Source organism: Hyla sarda, chromosome 4, assembly GCF_029499605.1.
Source record: "Hyla sarda isolate aHylSar1 chromosome 4, aHylSar1.hap1, whole genome shotgun sequence".
Taxonomy (NCBI): Eukaryota; Metazoa; Chordata; class Amphibia; order Anura; family Hylidae; genus Hyla; species Hyla sarda.
In genome coordinates this window covers 151,288,794-151,315,149 of record NC_079192.1, presented here as the reverse complement: position 1 = coordinate 151,315,149, position 26,356 = coordinate 151,288,794, and the positions used below count along the sequence as shown (strand labels likewise).

The 26,356-nt window shown below is 40.0% G+C and overlaps 1 protein-coding gene across 8 annotated transcripts in view; it reads right to left on the bottom strand.

Moving 5' to 3' along the window:
* The window catches only part of TCF12 (transcription factor 12), a 232,552-nt gene that overhangs the window by 5,041 nt on the left and 201,155 nt on the right, over positions 1-26,356 (bottom strand). For 4 of the 8 annotated variants that reach the window (XM_056572396.1, XM_056572402.1, XM_056572399.1 and 1 more), the window contains 9 exons: positions 25,114-25,219; positions 24,442-24,575; positions 24,133-24,277; positions 23,892-23,962; positions 16,033-16,111; positions 12,575-12,648; positions 11,698-11,769; positions 10,213-10,410; positions 227-341 (listed from right to left, as the gene is read on the bottom strand). In XM_056572396.1, the coding sequence (XP_056428371.1) occupies positions 227-341; positions 10,213-10,410; positions 11,698-11,769; positions 12,575-12,648; positions 16,033-16,111; positions 23,892-23,962; positions 24,133-24,277; positions 24,442-24,575; positions 25,114-25,219 (994 nt within the window). The remainder of the gene's footprint in view (positions 1-226; positions 342-10,212; positions 10,411-11,697; positions 11,770-12,574; positions 12,649-16,032; positions 16,112-23,891; positions 23,963-24,132; positions 24,278-24,441; positions 24,576-25,113; positions 25,220-26,356) is intronic. The other 4 variants (XM_056572400.1, XM_056572404.1, XM_056572398.1 and 1 more) reach the window with 3 other exon arrangements.

Sequence of the window (26,356 nt, the reverse complement as noted above, 5' to 3'; positions counted from 1 at the left end):
AAAAAGGCTGCCAGATATAACATATGGTCACCTTATTTCTGTTTTTGGTGTTCACCCATATTCATATTATTTTGGGCAAACCAATGCACATCCGTGTTAAAAGGGACATAAAATGATCAGATTACACTGTAATCTGATCTGTATATATGGAGTAGTCATCTAAAATTGCCCCTTTGCCCAACACACTGTTTATACAACAAGGTGTAAGACACTGTATGTATGTTACCTCTGTAATTGTCTTGGCTTTTGTGGTTTATTTCTGTGCTTGAAGCAGAGACTGTGCTGGACAGAGCTGCATGGTCATTGTTGAGACTCACAGACTCTTCTCTCTGATTTCCCAACTAAAGCAGAGAAAGAACACACAATTGTAATTACTCAGCGGTAACCACATGACAAGAGAACAAGACACATCACGGCTGTAAAATTAAATATGTATTATTTGAGGGGAAAAAATAGATCTAATGAAAAATTATTTCAGACAGTAATAGAAATACATCTTGCAGCTGTGCTTTTCAGCAGTCACAATACAGAAGCCAGTGCTTAACATTCAGATGCTTCACATTCAAGTTGATCGTCACTAAACACATTACAAAATCAACATGTATTCACATCAGTGTAGTAAACTATGTGTCATATCAGACACCTAATGACAATGTACAGATGAGCTTTCAGGGTTTTCTTTTATTCATAAGTGTAATTAATTAATATCTATCAATAAGAATGGATATACACACTCCCAGATCAGCCATTATATTAAAACCACCTGTGCACTGTCAGATTAAAAACTTTTGCTTTGTTACATCTTGGCAAAACATTAACCTTTCTAATATACTTCATGAGAAAATGTTATCCTTTATAGAAATCATGGCTTATAAAAACATGGATTGTCCAAGCTGAAGCACAGACATGGACAAAGGGGGAGATTTATCAAAACCTGTCCAGAGCAAAAGTTGCCAAGTTGCCCATGGCAACCAATCAGATTGCTTCTTTCATTTTTGAAAAGGCTTCTGAAATATAAAAGAAGTGATCTGATTGGTTGCTATGGGCAACTCAGTAACTTTTCCTCTTGACCGGTTTTCATAAATCCCCCCTAAAGTCCAGTAAGTGAGGGAGGGCTATAAATCCTCTGTCTCCTGCTCTCTCCTGTCTGATAGCACTCCTCTGTGCTCTCTCCTGTCTGAGAGGACTCCTCTGTGCTCGCTCCTGTCTGACAGCACTCCTCTGTGGTCTCTCCTGTCTGATAGCACTCCTCTGTGCTCTCTCCTGTCTGATAGCACTCCTCTGTGCTCTCTCCTGTCTGATAGCACTCCTCTGTGCTCTCTCCTGTCTGATAGCACTCCTCTGTACTCTCTCCTGTCCGATAGTAATCCTCTGTGCTCTCTCCTGTCTCATAGGACTCCTCTGTGCTCTCTCCTGTCTGATAGCACTCCTCTGTGCTCTCTCCTATCTTATATTACTCCTCTGTGCTCTCTCCTGTCCCATCAGAGAAAAAAAGGAGCACAAAGGATTTATAGCCCACCCTCAATGGACTTTGTCCATGCCTGTGCTTCAGCTTGGACAAAGCCATGATTTCTATAAAAATAAAATAAATTTTCTTATGAAGTATATTCAAAAGGTTAATGTTTTGCCAAGATGTACAACATACAAAATGTTTTTGTATCTGACAGTGCCTATTTAAGGTGTGGATTTCACAAGACCTTCAAAATCTTCCTTTGGTACAAGGCATAATGGCTTTAGGAGTAGATCCTTTATGTTCCATAAAGGTTGTGAGGTGGGGCCTGAGTGGATGAGACTTATTTTTACAGAATATCCCACAGAATATCAACATCTTGAACTATTTGTCCTGTTCCCCAAACTATTCCCTGAACAATTTATGTTGCATGGAAGAGCACATTATCTTGCTAAATGAAGTCAATCATTAAGGAACACCATGGCCATAAAGGGGGTTACGGGATCTGCAAAGATTTTTTAGTTAGGTGGCACAAAGTATCAACCACATGAAGGCCAGGACAAAAGGTTTGGACAGCAAAAATTGTGTAGCTCACTTAGCAACAAAATATACCTGAGGTTACTGGTGTTGTCTACATCCAAATTGGCCAGAAATTAGTACAAAAATTATAATATGATACATATAAATATATATACAGATTATATGTGACCAGTCCTCAAAGGTATACAAGATAAGAAGATAGTTAGATCCAGTATAATGAAATATGAGTATTTGTTAAATAAAATGGTCACATATAATTTGTATATATATTTATATACACTGCTCAAAAAAATAAAGGGAACACTAAGATAACACATCCTAGATCTGAATAAATGAACTAATCGTATGAAATACTTTCGTCTTTACATAGTTGAATGTGCTGACAACAAAATCACACAAATTATCAATGGAAATCAAATTTATCAACCCATGGAGGTCTGGATATGGAGTCACACTCCACATCACAGTGGAAAACCAAACTACAGGCTGATCCAACTTTGATGTAAAGTCCCTAAAACAAGTCAAATTGAGGATCAGTAGTGTGTGTGTGGCCTCCACGTGCCTGTATGACCTCCCTACAATGCCTGGGCATGCTCCTGATGAGGTGGTGGATGGTCTCCTGAGGGATGTCCTCCCAGACCTGGACTAAAGCATTCGCCTACTCCAGGACAGTCTGTGGTGGTGGATGGAGCGAGACATGATGTCCCTTATGTGCTCAATCAGATTCAGGTTTTGGGAACGGGCGGGCCAGTCCATAGCATCAATGCCTTCCTCTTGCAGGAATTGCTGACACTCCAGCCACATGAGGTCTATCATTGTCTTGCATTAGGAGGACCCAGGGCCCACCGCACCAGCATATGGTCTCACAAGGGGCCTGAGGATCTCCTCTCAGTACCTAATGGCAGGCAGGCTACGTCTGGCAAGCACATGGAGTGCGGCCCCCCAAAGAAAAGCCACCCCACACCATTATTGACCCACCGCCAAACTGGTCATGCTGGAGGATGGTACAGGTAGCAGAACTTTCTCCACGGCGTCTCCAGACTGTCACATGTGCTCAGTGTGAACCTGCTTACATCTGTAAAGAGCACAGGGTGCCAGTGGCAGATTTGCCAATCTTGGTGTTCTCTGGCAAATGCCAAACGTCCTGCACCGTGTTGGGCTGTAAGCACAACCCCCACCTGTGGACATCGGGCCCTCATAACACCCTCATGGAGTCTGTTTCTGACCATTTGAGTGGACACATCCACATTTGTGGCCTGCTGGAGGTCATTTTGCAGGGCTCTGGCAGTGCTCCTCCTTGCACAAAGGCAGAAGTAGCGATCCTGCTGCTGGGTCGTTTTCCTCCTAGAGCCTCCTCCACGTCTCCTGATGTACTGGCCTGTCTCCTGGTAGCACCTCCATGCTCTGGACACTACGTTGACAGACACAGCAAACCTTCTTGCCACAGCTCGCATTGATGTGCTATCCTGGATGAGCTGCACTACCTAAACCACTTGTGTGGGTTGTAGACTGTCTCATGCTACCACTATAGTGAAAGCACCACAAACATTCAAAGGTGACCAAACATCAGCCAGGAAGCATAGGAACTGAGAAGTGGTCTGTGGTCACCACCTGCAGAACCACTCCTTTATTGGGGGGGTGTCTTGCTAATTGCCTATAATTTCCACCTGTTTGTTCCATTTGCACAACAGCATGTGAAATTGATTGTCAATCAGTGTTGCTTCCTGAGTGGACAGTGTGATTTCACAGAAGTGTTATTGACTTGGAGTTACATTGTGTTGTTTAAGTGTTCCTTTAATTTTTTTGAGCAGTGTATAGCATATTATTAAACCTGAAGGTAGATACAGGAGGCACTCACCATTGGGATATAATAACAGCTATTTCACGCCTCTAACAGGTGCTTCTTCAGGTGACCTGAAGAAGCGCCTGTAAGAGGCGTGAAATAGCTGTTACCGTCTCCTGGTGTGCTGTGTCCACACTGATCCGTTTTTACTGCTGCACGATGCAATAAAGAATTTCAATTTTTGCACATATCCTGATGGTGAGTGCCTTCTGTATCTACCTTCAAGTTTACTTCTATGAACTTTGCCTTTGTGGGATTGAGCACCCGAAACGGCACATGTGCATGTTTGGTGTATACTCCGCTTCTGGCTCTAGCATGCTATTAAGGACATTGTGAAAGTGCTAGAATTGTGCCGGCTTTTCCTATCTTGTTTGTATGTCATATTATTATTTTAGGACAAAAGGTTTGTCAGAGGTTTAAGCTCAGAGGATCATACTGCCATATTGGATCAGATGAGCTTTGCTCCGTACATGAGTTACCCTTCCTTAGACTAATTTTGATGAGTACTTCTCAGAAGACCTACCATTTTGGAAAAGCTCTGCACCACTTGTCTCTCACAATTAGGCCAGATCGTTACACTTGCCAATTTTTTCTTAATCCAGACATTCAACTTTTAAGATCTGACAGTTCATTTGTTGCCAAATAAATCCCACAACTCGACAGGTTCCAATATCAGAAGACAATCAATGTTATTCAGGAGAGATTTTCTACAAAGTAATGCAAACCTTGAGATTCTCAAAAGATTTGCCTTATACTTTATGAAGGAAAAAGCTGCTTTTAAAAATTGCTTAGAAAAAGAAGTGTAGAGTTGAAAACAAAATATGATCACTATGGATAGTGATCTTTTGAGCAATTTTTGTTATGAGCACTAAGTTCTAGTAGTAGTCCTAGCCTTTAAAAGTCCTTAGTGCAGCTGCATCTTTGCAGATAAATAAGCACTAACATACAATGGAGGCTTCATCACACCCAGCAGTGCTGAATTCTAGCATGATTGGGAAAAAAGGCCTAGTACAAAACTAAATATGTGGGAATGCTGTTTTTAACCTCTTGGGGATGCAGGGCGTATGCATACGTCTTGCATCCCCGATCCTTAAGGACTCAGGGCATACCTGTACACCCTGGTCCCGTTTACCGGGTTTAAACCGTTCACATCAGTAGAGAACAGGTTAAACCCGGTGGGTCCCGGTTGCTACGGGCAGCCAGGACCCACGGCTAATGCCGGGCACGGCTGATCGGGCCGATGCCCAGCATTAACCCTTTAGACGCCGTGATCAAAGTTGATCGCAGCGTCTAAAACTAAAGTAAAAGAATCCTGGCAGCTCAGCCGAGCTGATCGGGACTATCACGACAAAATCGTGATGTCCCGATCAGCTTACCAGACGAAGGGAGGGTCCTCACCTGCCTCTCAGTTGTCCGATCGGCGATCTATTGCTCCATGCCTGGGCAGCAGGCAGGAGCAGCAGAGAGCCGGTTACTCTGATCAGTGCTTTGCAATGGCAGAGCACTGATCAGTGTATGCAATCAGAAGAGTGCATGTTTTAGCATGTTTTCATTAACCCCTTCCCTATTAAAAGTTTAAAATTACCCCCCTTTTTCCCATTTTTTAAATAAAATAATGTAATAAAGAATAAAAATAATCATACGTGGTACCGCCGAGTGTATAATAAATGTCCAAACTATTCAAATATTAGGTTAGCTAAACCACATGGTTGATGACATACATGTAAAAAAATACTCAAGTCCAAAATTGTGCATTTTTGATCACTTCATATACCATAAAAATATTAATAAAATGCGATCAAAAAGTCCCATCAAAACAAAAATGGTACCTATAAAAACTACAGATGACTGAGCCCTCATACCACCCCTTACACAGAAAAATTTAGTTATAGGGGTCATAAGATGCCAATTTTAAACATACTAATTTTGGTGCATGTGGTTTTGTAAGTATTAAAATAAAATAAAACCTACATAAATTGGGTATCCTTGTAACCATATGGACCTACAGAATAAAGATAAGGTGTCATTTTTACCAAATATTGCACGGCATAGAAACGGAAGCGCCCAAAATTTAGAAAATGGCTTTTTTATTTCACCCCACAAAATTTTTTTTTTTTTTTTTGCCACAGGTTATATTCTAAAATAAGTGATGTCATTGCAAAGTAAAAATGGTGAAACAAAAAACAAGCCCTTATATGGGTCTGTAGGTGCAAAATTGAAAGTGTTATGATCTTTAGAAAGGAAGGAGGAAAAAGCGAAAATGCAAAAACGTCCTTAAGGTTAGTCCATAAGGGGTTAAACTTGAGAGTTTTAAAAAAAAAATTGGATATGAGAGTTTAAGGTGTATCTCGGAAATTGTAGAATTACAACCAAGGAACAGTAATGTCACTTATCTTTGTGTATGTTCTCCCAGCATGGAACTGAAGGGTATACAAGCCGTTGTAAGAGGTACGCAAATTGCATCTTACAAAGATGACCTGAGACACTGCTTTGGACAACCAATGATTGTATGTAGTTTACTCTGGTTAATTATGTGAATGTGAACATGGATATATAGGCAAATTCTTTAAACTTTTAATATTGTAATGAAGCCAGTCTGTTTAAACATTCAAGACATGAAACATACCATAACTGTTAATACAGTTTCCAAACAAAACAGTAAACCCAAATCTTTCTAGGGGTCCTTCCTATGCTTTCGTTTCACTTAGTCTAGTTTTTTTTAATATGGTTAACAATCTTCCCATTACGTCATCTCACCCAAAGAGCATGCAAACTTAATCAAATTAGCACAACTTCCTTTCTGCCCATCTGTAACTAGATTCTACTTGCAAATGTTTCTTCCATGTTTCCTGAAGAATGTAACTTTCACAGCCAGTGTTGTCCTTTTTAACTTGCGCTAAGCCCTCGCTTTGTTCTATTCTTTCAACGCCTCTAGTGTCAATCTCACTTGCAGAGCTTCACAATACCCAAAGGGTTAAAGCCATTAAGATGGCAATATCCACACACAACAGGTGTACAAACAGTCCTTTGTCTGGGCAGAGTGGCTTTCTCAGCACGGCCTGATAGGCTGTACAATTAAAACACCATCCTATTAGCATACAGCTGACTGTCTGCTATTGGAGTACAGGAGTCTGTTGCCTGAGCCACACTTGTATACATTTCAGCAATTAGAGACTACAACAAATACTGCTGCATCGGCCTTTCAATCGCTCATAGGTTCTGCAGTCATTTTCATGAGCATCCAACCAGGTACTGAGTTTCAGAAGCAACTTTACAGCACAACACAAATACCCTTGTCTGAGCAGGTCCTTCACATGCAGCAGGCACAGAGGACTGGGCGATAATATTCTGCTTACAATAGCGTTTATAAAATGACCACAACAAACATGGCAGCTGTGGGGCAGTCATTGATCCCTGCAAAAGCTTCATAGAAAACAATACAAAATGTGTAGAATTTCTATATTGATATGGTTATTAGTATTTCACATCTCTTCTCTAGAGACACAACTGGAGAGACAATGCCTTATATGAATGAAACCTAAATGGAAAATAAAATAAAAATGCAAATAGGAACTGACATCAGAATTCACAAGCATATAACCTATTAAGTTGCAATGTATGGTTGTTCCCCTTAGGTACTTCATTGGTCTTTCTTCAAGGGTTGGAAACAGTTGTATGCTGAATCTTATTTTTCTATACAGATCAATATTTTAATCATCCTCCACCAAAAATATTGCATGCCCCATACCATGGAACAGCCATAAGTTTGAAAAATACAGTGATACACATTTTTGGACATACCGCCCAGCACTAGCTCCAGGGATGTACTGCATTATCCTATACTGGGGTCTATAGATGGGTGTTATTTGGGGGCCTCACTTACAATTTCCTGTAATAAGTTAACAGGCCCATAAAGGGCACAAGGCAACCAGCACATTAGGCTAGTTTCTATCAAGCTGCCTGCTTTTTCGTCGCATTAACAAGAACTTTGCAGAGCAAATTTTGTAAGATGCAATTTGTGTGCCTCTTACAACGGCTTGCATACCCTTCAGTTCCATGCCATGAAAACATACACAAAGATAAGTGATGACATTGTTCCTTGATTGTAATTCTACAATTTCAGAGATACACCTTAAACTCTCATCTCTGATTTTTTTTTAAATTTTTTTTTTAAGTCTCAGGTTTAAAAACAGCATTCCCAAATATATAGTTTTGTACTAGGCCTTTTTTCCCAATACTGCTAGAATTCAGCACTGCTGCCAATGAAACTTCAAAGGGAAACTTTTAAAGGGACTCATTGCATCACCTGCAGAAGAGGAAACATATGAATATTCATATTAGGGTGTGTGAGTAAGGGACCAACTGGGAAGAGGAACCAATGCACTTTGGGGTTAGGGACCACCCTGAGTTCACCAAGAGCCTCATTTACATCATCATGAATAACATCACATAGGAAGATAAGGTAACCAGCACTAACAGGTAGTACAAGCAAGTTAGTGCAGATTCCCTGTAAACAATTTAATCCAGCTTTTGGTGTTAAGTCCAAATATTTGCATAATGGTCAACTGTGCAAAACTTTGCGACTTTCTGTGGTATATAGGCTGCACTTGCTACTTTGTAAACAGTGGACAGGGCATCCTCTGCCTAGCAGATTTACTATATTTTACGTTGCCATATAACTATAGCACAAACCTATGCTACCGTAGCTCTGAGATTTCTATGTCCAGTGCAGGGTTTGCAACTGCAGGAGGAGGATTCATTAACACATTCAATATTTGGCAGAATCCAATGGCTGTGGGATTTACACTAAAGATCAGTGTTTCACTGTCAGTCTTTATAAATTACCCCCAAAGACTTTTAAATACATATTGTACATATCTTGGAATGGTGCAGCTTCACAGTCACAAAGGCAACTAAATAAGAGTCTTTGTTTCATTTCTCTTCTCTTCCATACATAGACAGAATAAAAATCCAAGCAATAAAACTAACACTGTACTTCTTATCATTTAGTGTTAAAATATAAAAGGCTAGTGTTAACTAAATGAATGGGAGGAGTAAATGCTGCTCAGTTCCTTGCGTCTTCTGCCGAGATCATCTACAGATTGTAAATTACATTTACGTACTAGTAACTTCAAGAAGGCTACACGAAAAGACATTAAGAAAAAAATAAGCATCATTTCTCAGAATTCAGACGCATCGTCAGAAAAACCACTTACAAATTATACAAGAGATATTTAGTTGCTTATCCAAATATTATATTATATTTTGTGAACATGGGAATTTACCACTGTATGAAGACTATATTTTTGCTCGAAATTTGTCACAGTTATTTTTCAGTGACTTTAATTGTGACTTTTTAAGTAGATCATTTTCTCATGATTGTGCAGATAAATAAAAATGACGTTTTTCTGAAGTGGTCATGGTAAAAAGTCACACATTTTGTGACACTGAGTTAAAATGATTGTCTTCAAAAGCTTTGTTATATAATTCACAAATTAGGAAAATATTATTTTGTTATTTTTAAGAGCAAATGGCTATATATTAAGTTTCTGGTTACTATTCATATAGAAAACCAAGTCATACACGTTATTTTCATACAAAAGAATTAAACTGTGCAAGCAAAAATTATTGTAAAATCTACTTTCATTCTCACTTTTTCCTTTTTCGTACTGTTCCCATGCCCAAAGATGGAATGAATTATTTTACACTGCTTTGGGATTAATCTAAAATTGTTTCCTTTCCAGTGTTACTTCCACTACAGCTGTGCTCTGTCCCTTTTCATTTTTGTGAGGGTTAGGGGTGGAGGGGGGGTTGATAGGGGGAGGGGGGGAAGAGTAAAAATTTTAGGCCTGCACAAACCAACATTCACATTCAAGATGCATACTGCCAGCATCTGCCATTGAAGTCTAGTTCCAATTTACAATAAACAGCTTTTCCAGACCAGAACGCTTGAAATTCAGTCCCTCTTGACTGCTTTTCCTATTCAATCTCTCTGCACAGTATTTCAAGGAGAAAAATGTTCTGCCAATTATTACACATCTGGAAAAAATGCATGTATAAGCTAAAATATACTCTGCAGAAAGTGTCTGCTCTCGGCGCATGGCAAAGCAGGATTTTATGGGCCACTGACAAGGTCAGAGTGTGCAAGCTATTCATTTTTCTTCTTCACTTCTACCTAAATGTGCACCTCAAATTTGAAATTAGTAGCAGGTGTCCCCACTTAATCCTGTTAGTGTGTCTAAAAAGATTACAATGCCAGCTATTAATAAACCTAATGCAATCCCAAACTAACATTTTCTTCTCTGTTACCACAGTAGTTAGACATTACATGACAAGATCACCCACATTTAGGAAATAATAAAATAAAGGCTGGACCTACCATTGAGGTCTGTCGACTGTTTGGTACAAGTCCAGCTGTCCCATAATTTGAAGTCAGGCTTACAATGGGTCCATTGTGTGCTGCCCCCAGTAAACTGTGTATATCAGCGGGCATGCTAGTGGAAGGTCCTACTGCATGGTTCCGCAGGACGTGTATTGCATCATCAAGTCGATCTAGACGGTCCTCCATCCGAGACTGCTGAAAAGGCAATAGCCAATTGTCATTCTACTTTCATAGGTTACATTTTCTCCTGTATCATCCTGACTGTCCAGCACTGCCATGCCAAGCATCAAATTGAATATAAGCAATTAATTGAAGAGTTTGTTGAACTCTGTCCTAACAAAGTGCACTTGCTGTACAATAGCTAGGACAGGAAATGGTAGAGATCCTTCATAGAACAAACACAATTAAGAAAAAAATATCCACTTGTCATAACATGCAAATGATGGGAAAGAACACAATCATTTTATATTTGTATGAGAATGAAATCTACTTCAGAGTTCAGTGTTCAGAGAGTATTCTGTTTTATTTTAACTCCTCTTTAAATGAAAAACCTTTTCACAATATAAAAAGATGATTTGCCCCCCCCCCCCCCCTCCCTACCTCAATATATAACACTCTTCTGGCATTCTGTATTAAATGTACTGTGTATGAACAAAATGTTATATGGATCCAAATTATCAAATATTCATTTAAAGCACTTTGAGCCCTGAACACAAATGGTTGGAGCTGAGGACCCAGGTATATACCTGTCTTATGTCGAGGTCCTTCTCTGGCCTGTAACAAGATACACTTTTACTGCTTTATTATGCCATGTACCTGAGTAAATAGCACACAAATGAACCCACTAATAATATCAATGCCCTGCAGGGTTCTGCCACATATCTGGTGGACAGCTTCCAATACCTAGTCATCACACATGGTTAATCTTATGCAGCAATGTAACTCATTGTTTCACGTAAATATATTTTTTTCTTTGTTTTCAATCCAACCTCTTGTAACAATACAAGCCCTTAGGATAATAAAACATTGAGCGTATTTCCCTATGTTTAGCAATGGACAGTACCCAAATGTCATTATTTTTCAATGACCACAGCCTACAAAAGCTATTTGTTCATGTCAATGATAAATGGGTTGGTATTATGTTGTAACATAATTTTACTAAACATCTCCTCCCTTAAGCAGAGAGATTAGAGTTTACTGAATGTATATGGACAATTTCCCAATATAATTCTGTATTTCAGTTATATCAGTGACAAGGACCCACTGCATTTTATATAGTTATACAATTCTTTGCTTATACTTGCAACATATGGTTAGGTAAACATACACATGCATGCATTTATTAGAATACTACACAAAACGGTTGCAAAATCTGGTGTTTAGTATAACAAATCTGTAACATGCAAAGCTTAGGAAAAGAAAACTGTGAAAGGAAAGCACTGTCACAAAGAAAAGGCACCAGCTAAAGAGAAATACTACTACCTCACAGACATCCTTTAAGAAGGACATAGCATCTTGCAAATGCTCTTGGAGTTGCTGCTCAACCCGATTTTTCTGGCAAAGTCAAGACAGAACAAGAAGCAGAGCAAAAGTTACGATTATTAAAGGGTAGAGGAAGAAATAGGTGAAGTGTGAATTTGCTTAAAATGTTAGTCAAGTTAATGCAGAATTCTGTAGAGAATTGCAATATCCTACAGATGTAAAAAAAAATCTTCAAGGGGTGTAAAAGTGATTGTAAACAAATGGTAAGGAAAAAGGAACAATGACTTTAGTAAACTATTCAAGTAGAACTCTCAAACACACTAGTTGTTGGGATTGCATTACTAGGATCTTCGGCCAGAACACCTTATTTCTCAGAAAACGATACACTGATAAATCTGCCTAAAAGGTGACTGCTCATTACATGTAGCTATGCTTCATTGGGTGCATTTAAGTTATTGGAACAGAATTGTGAAATGACGTATTAATAGGGAGGTTTATGCTAGTGGTATGGTAGGGCAGGTGACATTTTCTTCACCCTATATCTTTAGTGTAATACCTTCAGTTCTATTAACCAACACTCTATTACATCCCGCCCTCTTGCTGCAAATTAGCTGTGGCTTTCGGGAAGGATATGGGTCTCCCATAACAGTCATTTAGCAGCAGCTGTCTCTCAAATAGAGTCTTTGACGACTAGGGAACAGATGGTGACAGACACACCCTATATGTTTTATATTGTTCACTCAAACCAGGCCATTTGCTTGCTAAGAATTTATCTGTAACATCATACGGTTGATTTCCTCACTGAATGGACAGCTATGAAAAATGTAAGAACTTTAAAAGCACAGTTTGTGTATGATAACAATGCAGTTTCTCTTACCAGGGAGTGAAGTGAATTTTCATAGCTCGGAGATGAAGGTGTTTGCCCTCCTTGTCTAGACCATTGGTTGGCACCTGGAAACACAAAAAGAAAAAAAAACAAAACAAATTCAAAACATAACACCAACCACATTAATTGTGAAAATGTAATTAATTAATTGTGAAAATAAATTTAATTTTATTAATGTAATTTACATAATCACATAAAAAAAGAGAATTAAAATCCCAACACTCATTCTTTGCTGTGGTCCAAATTACCACTACATGTGAAAATCCTGATAAGAGGTGAAGAAATATACTGGATATTAGCACAACTAAGTCCATATCACACTACAGGTAAAAGTTAACTTTACATTAGTATTGGTATATAATTGTTGTAAAACTTCAGCAATCTGCACATTCTTTTTTCTAACCATTGGAAAAAAAATAAAAAAATAAATAAAACCAAATCACTTAAGTATTTAAGCTTGTGAATAGACCAGTGAAGCTTACCAAACAAGCGCTATCTCCTATCAGTAAGGAAGACAACATAAATGATTTAGGTGTTCAGAATTCACTTTCCACATAACCCCACCAAATGAATAATGCAGCAACAACATTAATAAATTATGGATATACCACTGAAAACCAGAAAAGCACATCAAAGTAAAGGCCTTTGGGTACGTTTCTTCAATCACAACGGTGTCTGGGGAAGGAGGAATATGTTTATTACACACTCATTTCTGGGCTTTCCTCAAATGAATATCACTTTAACTAAATGCACAGTGTGGTTATCGTACACAAAGACAAGACATCTGCAATGTCTTCTGTAAACACAATTGAGAGAAAGAACCAGAACTAATTTTACAAACACTTGATGGCTACAAGTTTTCTGGTTTCTAGCACAGAATTTTAAATGCACATTTTTCTGTGCATTCTGTGCTCCCTAACACAACAGATAGCTAAGAAAGGCAGCAAAGTAAAACTCCATTGCGTCTGAAAACACGCCGTTTTGTTCCTCATTACATGGATGTGTTGATTCAGAAGCTCCATTTGGCAAGGCTTGTTTTAGCAGCTGCTGCTGCCTATCATTCAACCATTCTCTATGCTGCACAAGTTCTAATTCATCACATCAGGTGAATCTTCCAAATCAATCCATCACTAGGGATCAACAAGCAAACAAGTGGCCAGAAGTCAGTTCTACTTCTGCTTTCCTTCTTTGATGAGAACTTTTACCAACATTACCAAATAATTGCTCAATCACATAATTATTTTTGTCAAAAAAGTGAAGACATGAGTTGTGTCACTGACCATAGGCATTGGTGAATTATGTTGGTCCAAATTAAGAGAAAATTAATGATGATATGATTTCCACATGCCATACTATGTTATATGGCTACACAGAGTCTATGTGCGCTATAGGGAATATGAGGCATAATGACAACTGAAAAACATAAACACACATGTAAAATCTACTCGACTCCATGATTTTTTTACTTTAGCTATTTTTCCTATCAAACAATAGCCCATGTTTTTATTTACAATACTTATGTGTTCCATGTAATCAAAAAAGGTTGGAAAATAATGTGATATTTGATTACAGGCCCATTCTGCTACAACCAACTGTAACAAATCATAGCATGATGCACAGAAGCAGAGTTTTAACAAACTGCTTATTCAACAACAACAAATTTTACAACACTACCAAAAGTAAGAATTAAAGGATCACAAGATATGTACATGTCTAAATCTAAGACGACAGGCTTTAGAACGAGACCAGGAATGATACTCTTAACGTAATTACAACTATTTGCTCACGATAATTTGATTATAACGTAAATCTTCACGTTTGAATACAAGTAATGCTATTAATGTATTAGGATGGAGTCATGTTACATCACCCTGAAGTTAATGATGGCTTTTTCCTTATACAATGGAAAAAAATGTCAATGGGGCTTTCTGTGTCCTGTCTGAGTAGAACAGCTGTTCACATTTTACTAGACAGCTGAAGTGGGAGTGCGGGAGCAGCCAGTCAGCCACAGTTCATTATTCATACATCAGATAACTATCATACTCGCCACTATTCACACAGCTTCCCAGTTATAAATAATTAAGCCTACACACAATTACTGTATAACTTGGAGAAACAGCAAGGACTTAAAGGAGATATCCAGTGCTGAAAAATGTATCCCCTATCCTGGGGCCCCCCGCAATCTCCCATATGGGGGCCCCAGCAGCCCACGGAAGGAGGCGTGTTGACCACCGCACGAAGCAGTGGCTAACACGCCCCTCCAATACAATTCTATGGCAGAGCCGGAGCGCTGCCTTCGGCAATCTCCGGCTCTGCCACAGAATTGTATTGAGGGGACGTGTCAGCCTCCACTTCCTGCAGTGGTCAACACGCCTCCTTCCCGTGGGCTGCCGGGGCTAGGGGATAAGTTTTTCAGCACTGGATATCTCCTTTAAGAGTCCAAGAAAAAAAATAAAAAATACAAGAACAGCAAAATCTGTGTTATTCAAACAGAAGTAAATTTCTATCAATGGGGGTTCCATGTGCCCCACAAGTCCATCAGCAGCCACAACACTGGACTTTTTACATTTAACAGTAAATGTTTCCCATCACATGTTATTCGCTGTAAGGTCTCCATGTGGAAACCACGATTGTGAAGATTATGGCGAACGCTAGAGGAAAGAATTTACCCAGGTTGGAAAATTCATTTCTTCTTGCCTAAACAGATTTGTACAGGCAATCCCCAATTAAAGTAACTTAAAGTGGTACCCTGCCCCCAACCATCTTATCCCCTATTTAAAGGATAGGGGATAAGATGTCTGATCGCGGGGGTCCCGCCACTGGGAATCCACACGATCTCTCCTGCAGCACCCCCATTAACGAGCTGCATGGTGCAAAGATCGCTCAGTGGCTGATGACAGGCGACACAGGGGCCGGGGTAGGAGCCGTGATGTCACGATACCCCAGCCCCTGTATCGCCGTCATCAGCCACGGAGCAATCTTTGCTCCGTGCAGCTCGTGAATGGGGGTGCTGCAGGAGAGATCGTGGGGGTCTCCAGCGGCCGGACCCCCGCGATCAGACATCTTACCCTTTATCCTTTAGATAGGGGATAAGATGTCTGGGGGCGGAGTACCGGTTGTATTGCACTAAATTGCCAAACAACAGGACTCCTGCCAAGAAATTTGTTTACGATTATATCTAACCTTTCATAAATATGTAATATCGGCCAACTAAAAAGGACTCTACCGATTCAAATTCACACTAAACAGGAATCTTTGAGACAAGTCTATTTAAATATACACAGGCATGGTCAGTCATTAAAGCATACAGGTCGGCACCACTAACTCACCACCAGTAAGCACAAGGAACAACAATGTTCAGCATATGTGATAACACACATTCCTACACTTGGTAGAAATTTCAGAAATATCAAAGTCAAATATCTGTTAAGAATAAATTCAAACTATACCTGGAAGAGGAGAAGGGGAGCCGACAGGGGTTGAAGGATTTGATGGAAAACTACTGCTGGTGTGGTCAGGAGAATAAATCTAGGAGAAAACAGAAGAGAGACACTTGTTATAAATATAGTACACTGCTTAAAAAACATAAAGCAAACACTAACACAACACAATGTAACTCCAAGTCAATCACACTTCTGTGAAATCACACTGTCCAATCAAGAAGCAACACTGATTGACAATCAATTTCACATGCTGTTGTGCAAATGGAACAGACAACAGGTGGAAATTATAGACAATTAGTAAGACACCCCCAATAAAGGAGTGGTTCTGCAGGTGGCGACCACAGACCACTTCTCAGTTCCTATGATTCCTGGCTGATGTTTTGGTCACTTTTGAATGCTGGCGGTGCTTTCACTCTAGTGGTGGCATGAGACGGAGTCTACAACCCACACAAGTGTCTCAGGTAGAGCAGCTCATCCCGAATGGCACATCAATGCAAGCTGTGGCAAGAAGGTTTGCTGTGTCTGTCAGCATAGTGTCCAGAGCATGGAGGCGCTACCAGGAGACAGGCCAGTACATCAGGAGATGTGGAGGAGGCCATTGGAAGGCAACATCCCAGCAGCAGGACCACTACCCTCTGCCTTTGTGCAAGGAGGAGCACTGCCAGAGCCCTGCAAAGTTACCTCAAGCAGGCCACAAATGTGCATGTGTCCACTCAAACGGTCAGAAACAGACTCCATGAGGGTGTTATGAGTGCCTGACGTCCACAGGTGGAGTTTGTGCTTACAGCCCAACACGGTGCAGGACGTTTGGCATTTGCCAGAGAACCCCAAGATTGGCAAATTTGCCACTGGTGCCCTGTGCTCTTCACAGGTGAAAGCAGGTTCACACTGAGCACATGTGAGAGACGTGACAGAGTCAGGAGACGTTGTGGAGAACGTTCTGCTGCCTGCAACATCATCCAGCATGACCAGTTTGGCTGTGGGTCTGTAATGGTGTGGGGTGGCCTTTCTTTGGGGGGCCGCACAGCCCTCCATGTGCTTGCCAGAGGTAACCTGACTGCCATTAGGTATCGAGATGAGATCCTCACACCCCCTTGTGAGACCATATGCTGGTGTGGTTGGCCCTGGGTTCCTCCTAATGCAAGACAATGCTAGATCTCATATGGCTGGAGTGTATCAGCAGTTCCTGCAAGAGGAAGGCATTGATGCTATGGACTGGCCTGCCCAGACCTGAATCCGATTTAGCACATCTTGTACATCATGTCTCGCTCCATCCACTAACGCCACATTGCACCACAAACTGTCCAGGAGTTGGCGGATGCTTCAGTCCAGGTCTGGGAGGACATCCCTCAGGAGACCGCCACCTCATCAGGAGCATGCCAAGGTGTTGTAGGGAGGTCATACGGGCCCGTGGAGGCCACACACACACTACTGAGCCTCATTTTGACTTGTTTTAAGGACATTACATCAAAGTTGGATCAGACTGTTGTGAGGTTTTCCACTGTGATTTTAAGTGTGACTACATATCCAGACCTCCATGGGTTGATAAATTTGATTTCCATTGATAATTTTTGTGTGATTTTGTTGGCAGCACATTCAACTATGTAAACAGGAAAGTATTTCATACGATTAGTTCATTCATTCAGATCTAGGATGTGTTAACTTAGTGTTACCTTTATTTTTTTGAGCAGTGTATATTCATATAGGACTTGAGACATTTACATAGAGAGTTGTAACAGAAATCAAACTATATTTATTTTTGCAAGACACTACGGGGGACATTTATCAAGGAATTTAGAGCATGTGCACGTGTGCCTAAGCACTTTTTTGTGTGACTTTTGTGAGTAAGCAAAAAGTTACAAACAGCCTTGCCTAAGCAAATTTCAGTTTTCACTTTGCAGTGGTCATGACTTTATAATGTGCGAAAGTCGCTTGTAGGCAAAAAATAGTCGCAAATCCCCTTACAAAAAGTCACAAGTCAGCTCCAGGTCTGACCTGGAGTAAAAAACTTCCGAAGGTGAGCAAATTTAAAAAATCTCACAAAAGCCTCAGCTGTGACTTTATTTTGCTTATGTGCTCCAAATTTATCAACCCGTGTTAGTATGCTAAATATGAAGCAATTAAGCAAAACTAAAGCAGAAAAAAAAGCCTACATAACTTGCTCACCAAAGCAAGCAATGAAAAATGTCCCCCTAGATTTTAATTGTACCATCACACATTACATCACATTATTCCTGTAAAGGCAGCAACTCCTATAACCTCATGTAAGGTTCACTAAATCCATCCATTCCTGTCTAGTGTGACAAGAAAAAGCATTGACAGGCTTCCTGTCTGAAATGCGCTCCAACAGTAGTGTATTCCAGTGCAGAAGTTTCTGGCAACTGTCCAAAAGCTCCTTAAAAGACAACTTTAGGGCATGGTCAAGTCAGACTATTTGGCACACTATAAAGGAGATGCCTTCCTCTTCCCAATTTTACAAATAAAATACAAAAAGAAAAAACTTGCACAAAACAGATACGAGAGTAGGTTAAAAGATGTCTGTATTGTTTTGTATTGTGTAGTGCAAAACTAAATACATGTACCCCAAAACCACCCCATAACAAACTGCCCTCCTCTGATGTCATTGGTCTTGTTTATAGGGATGTAAGATGTATGAATAATGTAAATTCCCCTATACTACCCAGTAGGAGTTGCTTTGTAAATACACTGCTCAAAAAAATAAAGGGAACACTAAAGATAACACATCCTAGATCTGAATGAATAAACCAATCGTATGAAATACTTTCATCTTTACATAGTTGAATGTGCTGACAACAAAGTCACACACAAATTATCACTGGAAATAAAATTTATCAACCCATGGTCTGGATATGGAGTCACACTCAAAATCAAAGTGGAAAACAACACTACAGGCTGATCTAACTTTGATGTAATGTGGCGGACAATCTGTGGTGCAACGTGGCGTTGGTGGATGGAGCGAGACAATCTCCCAGATGTGCTCAGATTCTGGTCTGGGGAATGGCCGGGCCTATCCATAGCATCAATGCCTTCCTCTTGCAGGAACTGCTGACACACTCCAGCCACATGAGGTCTAGCATCGTCTTGCATTAAGAGGAACCCAGGGCCAACCGCACCAGCATATGTTCTCACAATTTCGGTAACTAATGGCAGTCAGGCTACCTCTGGCAAGCACATGGAGGGCTGTGCGGCCCCCCAAAGAAATGCCACCCTACACCATTACTGACCCACAGCCAAACCGGTCATGCTGGAGGATGTTACAGGCAGCAGAATGTTCTCCACGGCGTCTCCAGACTCTGTCACGTCCGTCACATGTGCTCAGTGTGAACATGCTTTCATCTGTGAAGAGCACAGTGGCGAGTTTGCCAATCTTGGTGTTCTCTGGAAAATGCCAAACTTCCTGCACGGTGTCGAGCTGTAAGCATAACCACCATCTGTCCGGCCCTCATAACACCCTCATGGAGTCTGTTTCTGACTGTTTGAGTGGACACATGCACATTTGGGACCTGCTTGAGGTCATTTTGCAGGGCTCTGGCAGTGCTCCTCCTTGCACAAAGGGGGAGGTAGCGATCCTACGGCCTCCTCCGCATCTCCTGACTTACTGGCCTGTCTCCTGGTAGGGCCTCCACGCTCTGGACACTACACTGAGAGACACAGCAAATCTTCTTGCCACAGCTCACACTGATGTGCCATCCTGGAAGAGCTGCACTACCTGAGCCATTTGTGTGGGTTGTATACTCAGTCTAATGCTACCACTAGAGTGAAAGCACCGCCAGCATTCATAAGTGACCAAAACATCAGCCACGAAGCATAGGAACTGAGAAGGGGTCTGTGGTCACCACCTGAACCACTCCTTTATTGGGGGTGTCTTGCTAATTGCCTATAATTTCCACCTGTTGTCTGTTTTCCATTTGCACAACAGTATGTGAAATTGATTGTCAATCAGTGTTGCTTCCTGAGTGGACAGTGTGATTTCACAGAAGTGTGATCGACTTGGAGTTACATTGTGTTGTTTAAGTGTTCCCTTTTATTTTTTTGAGCAGTGTGTTTTATTGTGTGACTGAAAAAACAATTTTTACTTTCTTCAAAGTAATGTTTTAATGGGAAACCAAGAGCAGGGTCACCCGCACTAACCCGGTGGTATTTTCTTCTTAACGGCACTAGAGGCGGCTGCTGCTGCTGTATGGGCATTGCTTTCTCCCACCCACTCTGGCGATAACTCTGGCCCCTTTGGAATTTCCTCTACTTCTCCATGCAAAAACCTTGGCACAAGTAATGTGAAGCAGACTCATGTGGAAATTCTGCCTGGAATTCTAATGGACTCAAAGCCCCACTGGTGTCAATAAAAGGTTCTGACCAGGAAAATGTTATGCCTCAAGAATTGACATATCCATTCTTAAAGGAAAACTGTCAGCCAGTTCACCCACACTAAACCAAATCTACTGGGTGATAGTGTGGGTGAATTGGAGTCCAATGAGGGGTTGCTTACTTTAGTGTGTGCCCTGGCAGCTGAGTTGTCCCAGCTAAAGTTCTGTTTGTCCTCTCTGTAGTAGTGCTTTGAAGGCGTCCTCAGGGTCCATATTTCTTTGGGTCCCGGAGGAAGGAGCCTAAGCCCGCACCCGTGGTTTGCATATTCATTTTCTTCACACACCCCTGTCTGCAGTGCGCATGTGCTTTAATATTTTACGCAGCTCTCACGTCCTGATGACATGAGAGCTGTGCGACCCCAGAGAGCACTATGCACAGTGTAACTGAGTATGCACCGGGCCCTCGCTACTCCCGACTTAGTGCAGAGCACTCTTCGGGGACGCACAGCTCTCATGTCAACAGGACGTGAGAGCTGCGAAAAATCTTCTAACGCATGCGCTCTGCAGACACACTAAAGTAACACACTAAAGTAAGTGACCCCTCGTTTGACTCCAGATCACCCAGTATATTGAGTTTAGTGTGGGTTTACTGACTGACCGTTTTCATTTAAGGCAGAAAATAATCATGGTCTGCTTGAGTCTGCTTCAAATTACTTGTGTGCCATAGTTTTTGCATTGAGAAGTAGAGGAAATTCAGTGAGGAAATTCAGCTTTGTGGGTGAGCCCTTAAGAAGGCAGAAAATAGATTTTTACCTTTGGTGACTTCTCCATTGCTCTATACACAGTATATGCTATGTACCTACATTGCTCCCAGCATGCACATGCTCGCCCGGTGATAGGTCAGATGACTATGCTGCTCGTTCTTCCTAGACCCGGGACAGCCCTGACCATGATATTTCTTCTCTTGTACCTGTCTGTACACCTGACCCACAGCTACACAATTTCTTGTGCACCCATTATTCTAAAGTTCTGCAAATACATGGTGCTCTAGAATGGGGCCCACTAATGACTGCTGTAAAAAGGCATATGGGCAATCAATAAGTGGTTAATGATTTTTCAATAAATGTGGACAGACCATACTGAATTTGGTCAATGTCAAGTGTGACTTTAAATAACCAATAACCTTCTGCTAAGTCTAAATGGTAACATCCCTTATTTTCCAGCAACAAACAAGAGCCCTCCTCCTATCAGTCATGGTCCATTCCGATCAGTGGGGTGCCAATATGCCCAAACCTAATGAAAGAGGATGGAGACAATAGCTACACAAAGGAAAGCCCACAGAGCCAGACCATGGGCTGTTAGTTCAATTTTTTAAACACTGCAGTGTACATTTCAGTTGCCCTTTGTTATGGTAATAATATATAGTCTCAAAGCTACAAAGAAACTTAATTCATGAATTGCATTTTAAAGTTCACTTCCCTGAATTCCAATTTTCTTTGTGCTGAAAACCACTGGCCACTTAATTACCCAGTCGAATGTGTTAGAACACACTCAAAACATAAGGTAGCGCAAAGACGTCTGATATAATCGACTAAGTTAAATAGCGCTCCTGTTTGATCTCTTCAAAATTAAAGTCGAAATGTTTTGATTTGGCATTAGGCAATGAAATAAACCAGATGTTCCTTTCCTTCATATAACCCTCCACGGGAACAATCTTAAAGGGTTATTATTTGGCATCCATTCAGGGAAACACATTAGAAATGGCACAAATACCCAGATTTTCTTTCCTTTCTATCTACACTAGTTCATTATCCAAACTAATGCATAATCCACAGGGCTTTGAGAACTTTGTGTAAATACTTTCATGTACAATTCTCTTTCTTGGCTACCCTGAGATTAAGACCACAATTATCCAGGCTTAAACGTAAAATAAAAGAACCTTTGCAAATGTATTATCTGGCCTTACATGTTTAATCACAAAGTATTCGGTATGCTCTTTAATACCTAAACTCAAGAACAAATGCTTCATCTTCTGATCTTTTACACATGAAAAGCCCTAAGAATATTTGTGTTTAACAGCCAAACAAGCAGAGAGTGTAATGTGTTTTGGATCAAATCATTTCATTTTTATGTCTTTGTTTCAATTCTTATTTTAACGTCACAATTCCGAGGATGAAATACGAGTGACCTTATCTTCGGGTCTCACCAGTCACATTGTTTGTAATCATTTCTAAAACACCATAGTCCTAAAATGACATGCACTTAAGTGTAATAAGAACTAATCATAGGAAAACAACAAAAGTCCAACTATCAGGTATAGTATACACATGAAATGAAGCTGAGGATGTGAAAAAGACTATGGCATGTATTCATAGAGCAGATGGAATGCATCTCCATTGGAAATGACAGCAATGATTTATGGAATGACCTGGCTGCTCCCGCCTTGCTGCAACACAGGATGACAGAATCAAGTCACCATGACAACCAGAGCCCACCCAGCGCATAGATTACGCATCTATGCCTCTTTATTACAAAGAATTTAGGTTTGTAAAACTCAAAAAAACTGTGTGTGGGGGTGGAGGGAATGGAGGATGGTCAGCTTTGCATCTAAGGAAGACTTCAATTATTTTATATATTTAATAAGCAGTTTGATGTTTGTAAACACCACTGATATGCAAACCTTTATGCAAAAGTTAAGATTATGGCTCAGTACATATCTTGCTCCCCCCACACACATGCCATGTGTGCTAGGAAAGCTAAACTTGTCCATAAGACCCTATGCTACCAGTGCATGCAAGTGTCTTTCTGCATAGATGAAACGGGTATGCAGCAACATAACTTTATCCGCCCATTGTATACACACAGTATACATGGCTGATATACATGTCCAGTGGTAATTCCAAAATAACAAGATGCACTCTGAACCTTACAAACTGTAGTAGTGGCCTATACTGTATATACTGAGCTACTTAAATATATCACTGTGTAATTTCTCCCTGTTTAAAATTGCTGCAAATTGTTTATAAATCTGGCGAATGGTAGGAATATTTCCACTGTATTTACACCATAGAACTGGTGTAAATACAACGCTAGTCCTCCACCACTTTTTTAATTTTGTGTTCACACTCATAACATTGCAATTTGAACCTGTCTGTGCTTTAGAACAGTCCAAAAAGGGATCCTAAAATGTCTCTAACATGCACATGAGTTATGACTATATCCAATATTAATGTACCAGAAAACCTATGAGTGGGGTTTTCATTTAACTCCTCCCAGGCTACATTCCATGTGAAAAGTGATCCTCTCAGGACAGACAGCTGTTTCCTTTAGAAGGTCATGCCTCATTAAATCAACTGAGAAAACACTGCATTGCACAGATACTTCTAGAAGCTGGCATTATCTGGCAAAGTGTTACCCTAAAATAGTGTGTGATAATAGGAATTGTGTACACAAAACACCTAACCCAACTTTAAGGAATAACAATGAAAATGTCAGAAAAGCCGTAACTTATGATCACATGTCCCATGCACAAATACTTACAGATGCCAGAGCTTTTCCAAGTGCATCTCCTGTTTGTGAGCTGCCTGTTGCATTAACTCTGCTTCCTGTGCCTAGAAACACCCATCCCCCAAGAAAACAAATTACATAAATGATGTTAATATAGGACTAGTGTGTAATAAAAAATACATTTGATTAGTAATGAACTAATAATAAACTAAAACATAACATGAAAAACTCAAATACTACAGAAAGGAAATTATATTCCAAAATGAAAACATACCCATAAGATTGTCTGATCCATTGATGGGTGGCGTATGGGAAGAAGCAACATAAGCGGAACTAGTGGTGCTACCGCGATGGAAGGTAGACATTGGTGGAAGACTGGCATTTAGGTCTGTTGGTGAAACTGGATGTGGTGGATAGTTCTAAAGGAAGGACACAAACTATCTATTGGTTTCAAAACGATTTTTTTTATTATACAAATCAGGACAAATTGTTCGTAACGTTCTTAAATCATAGTCATTAAAACTCTACAAAACAAAATGCCAATAATTTAGGCTTTAATCATAAGAAAAGTAATTCCACTTACCAAACGGTCATGTAGGCTGCCATAATTGTTTGACTGTGGCATATGAGAAGATGAACTGCCCATCATTCCACTGTAGCCAGGTTGGCCAATTCCATTCGAGGAATTCCATAGCTCTGATGAATTATGGTTGCCATCTATACAAAGGTTAACATTATTACTCATTAACAAAAACTACAATACAAAACAAGGTTTGAAAGGTGAAAAATATAAAACAGTTCTAGTGAGCTATTTAAACATACAAGTCCAAGCAGCAGTGTTTCAAACGTACACATTGTGAGACACATCACACATTAATCCAAACAATACTGTAGAATGATAAATGTTTATTATATCACATTTAATGTGAGAAACTATTTCAATGTGTTAGGTAAGCAACTTCAGCTGTAAAAACATGACAAGCAACAAGAAAAAATAAATGTAATGTCACTAAGCTCTTACATTATGAATCCAAAAATAAACCCTAATATCTAACTTTATATATGTGTCATTATTTTTTGGCTAAATTGCAAGGCACAACTAACGCACACATGTTCTAAGAACTCTAGTTCTGTATGGCACTAAAGACAAAATCTAGCTACAGATTAGACTACTATTGATTTTTTTTTTTCCCATTTTCCTCAGAAAAATGATCCAGATAAATTGAGATCATTACTAATTTAACACAACACACACCTTGCAGAAAGAAAGTGCTAGCGAACATACTGCTGGGTGGTTTAGGGGATGGGTAGCTTGGAGACTCCCGATTGAAATCATCTGAACCTGGAGAGGGTGCATAGACCTGAAGGGAAAAAAATGTAAAATAAAAAAATTTAATAAAGGACACAGGTAAAACATACTTCTCTTGTACAGAAAAAAAAATTTGGTTTCAATACTTTAATTACAATCTTCTGAGTCACCATGAGATAGATAAAGAATAGAGAAACTATTTCAAATGCAATCAAGTGTATAATAAAATAGTTAAAAAAAATTGAACATGGAATATATGTGATAAAGTAGAAAATCCAAAGCCTCAAAAACTTATTTTGCAGGACAAACTTTTGCTCTGTGTTCTACCTGCAGGTACCAACAGCTGACTTCTAGCTTCCATACTAACACAGTCAGTAGGACACAGCCAGCACAGTCTGTCTCTGGCTTTTAACTAAAGACTCTACTCGGTAACCAGAATGATTTAGAGTCAGTGCAGTGTTTAAAGAGAAAAGCAGATGTGTCCAGGCATATTCAAAGCAACAAAACAAGAAAGAAAGCATCCCTGGTACCTACACTGTAAAGGCCACATAGCCTCCGACACAGTTTTAAGGCTGTAAAATGGCCACTTTATACCTTCAAAGAAGGGGAAAAAAAAAAAAACAGCCATACAGAGTTTGTTCTTGACGGTCATAAAATTTAGTGGACTAACCACATAACTTATGTGTATGAAGGTGTACAGACTTTCCTTATATGGCAGCGAAAGGAAAGATCTGGCAGCTTGAATTTCAACACCTAATGCTTTTTCCCCTTACCTCCCCCCACTAAAAACACATGCACGCTCAGCCTTGTGCATGCATCCATTATCGTGGGGGATGGGAGGATTAGCTGTTAATAATAATAATAATAATGTGAAGAAAATATGTTTCTCAAAATATTTATAAAGGGGACCATGTGGGTATTACATATTGCAACATTTTTAACTTATTGTTTAGCCTATGGCATATTCCTACAGACCTAATTCAATGGATCAATATTGTGTTCATTGATAACTTGTTGGCCATTATTTTATTTCCTATAGATAAATTATGATTTCTACTTTAACATGGCTTGATGAACTGTTCAGAATTTTTGTAGGGGAGGAATTTATGAATAAGCCAGGTCCATTAACTTTGTGAAGCTAGCCACAGACAGTGGATAAGTGTTGCCCAAGTCTTCTATTCTGTCATAA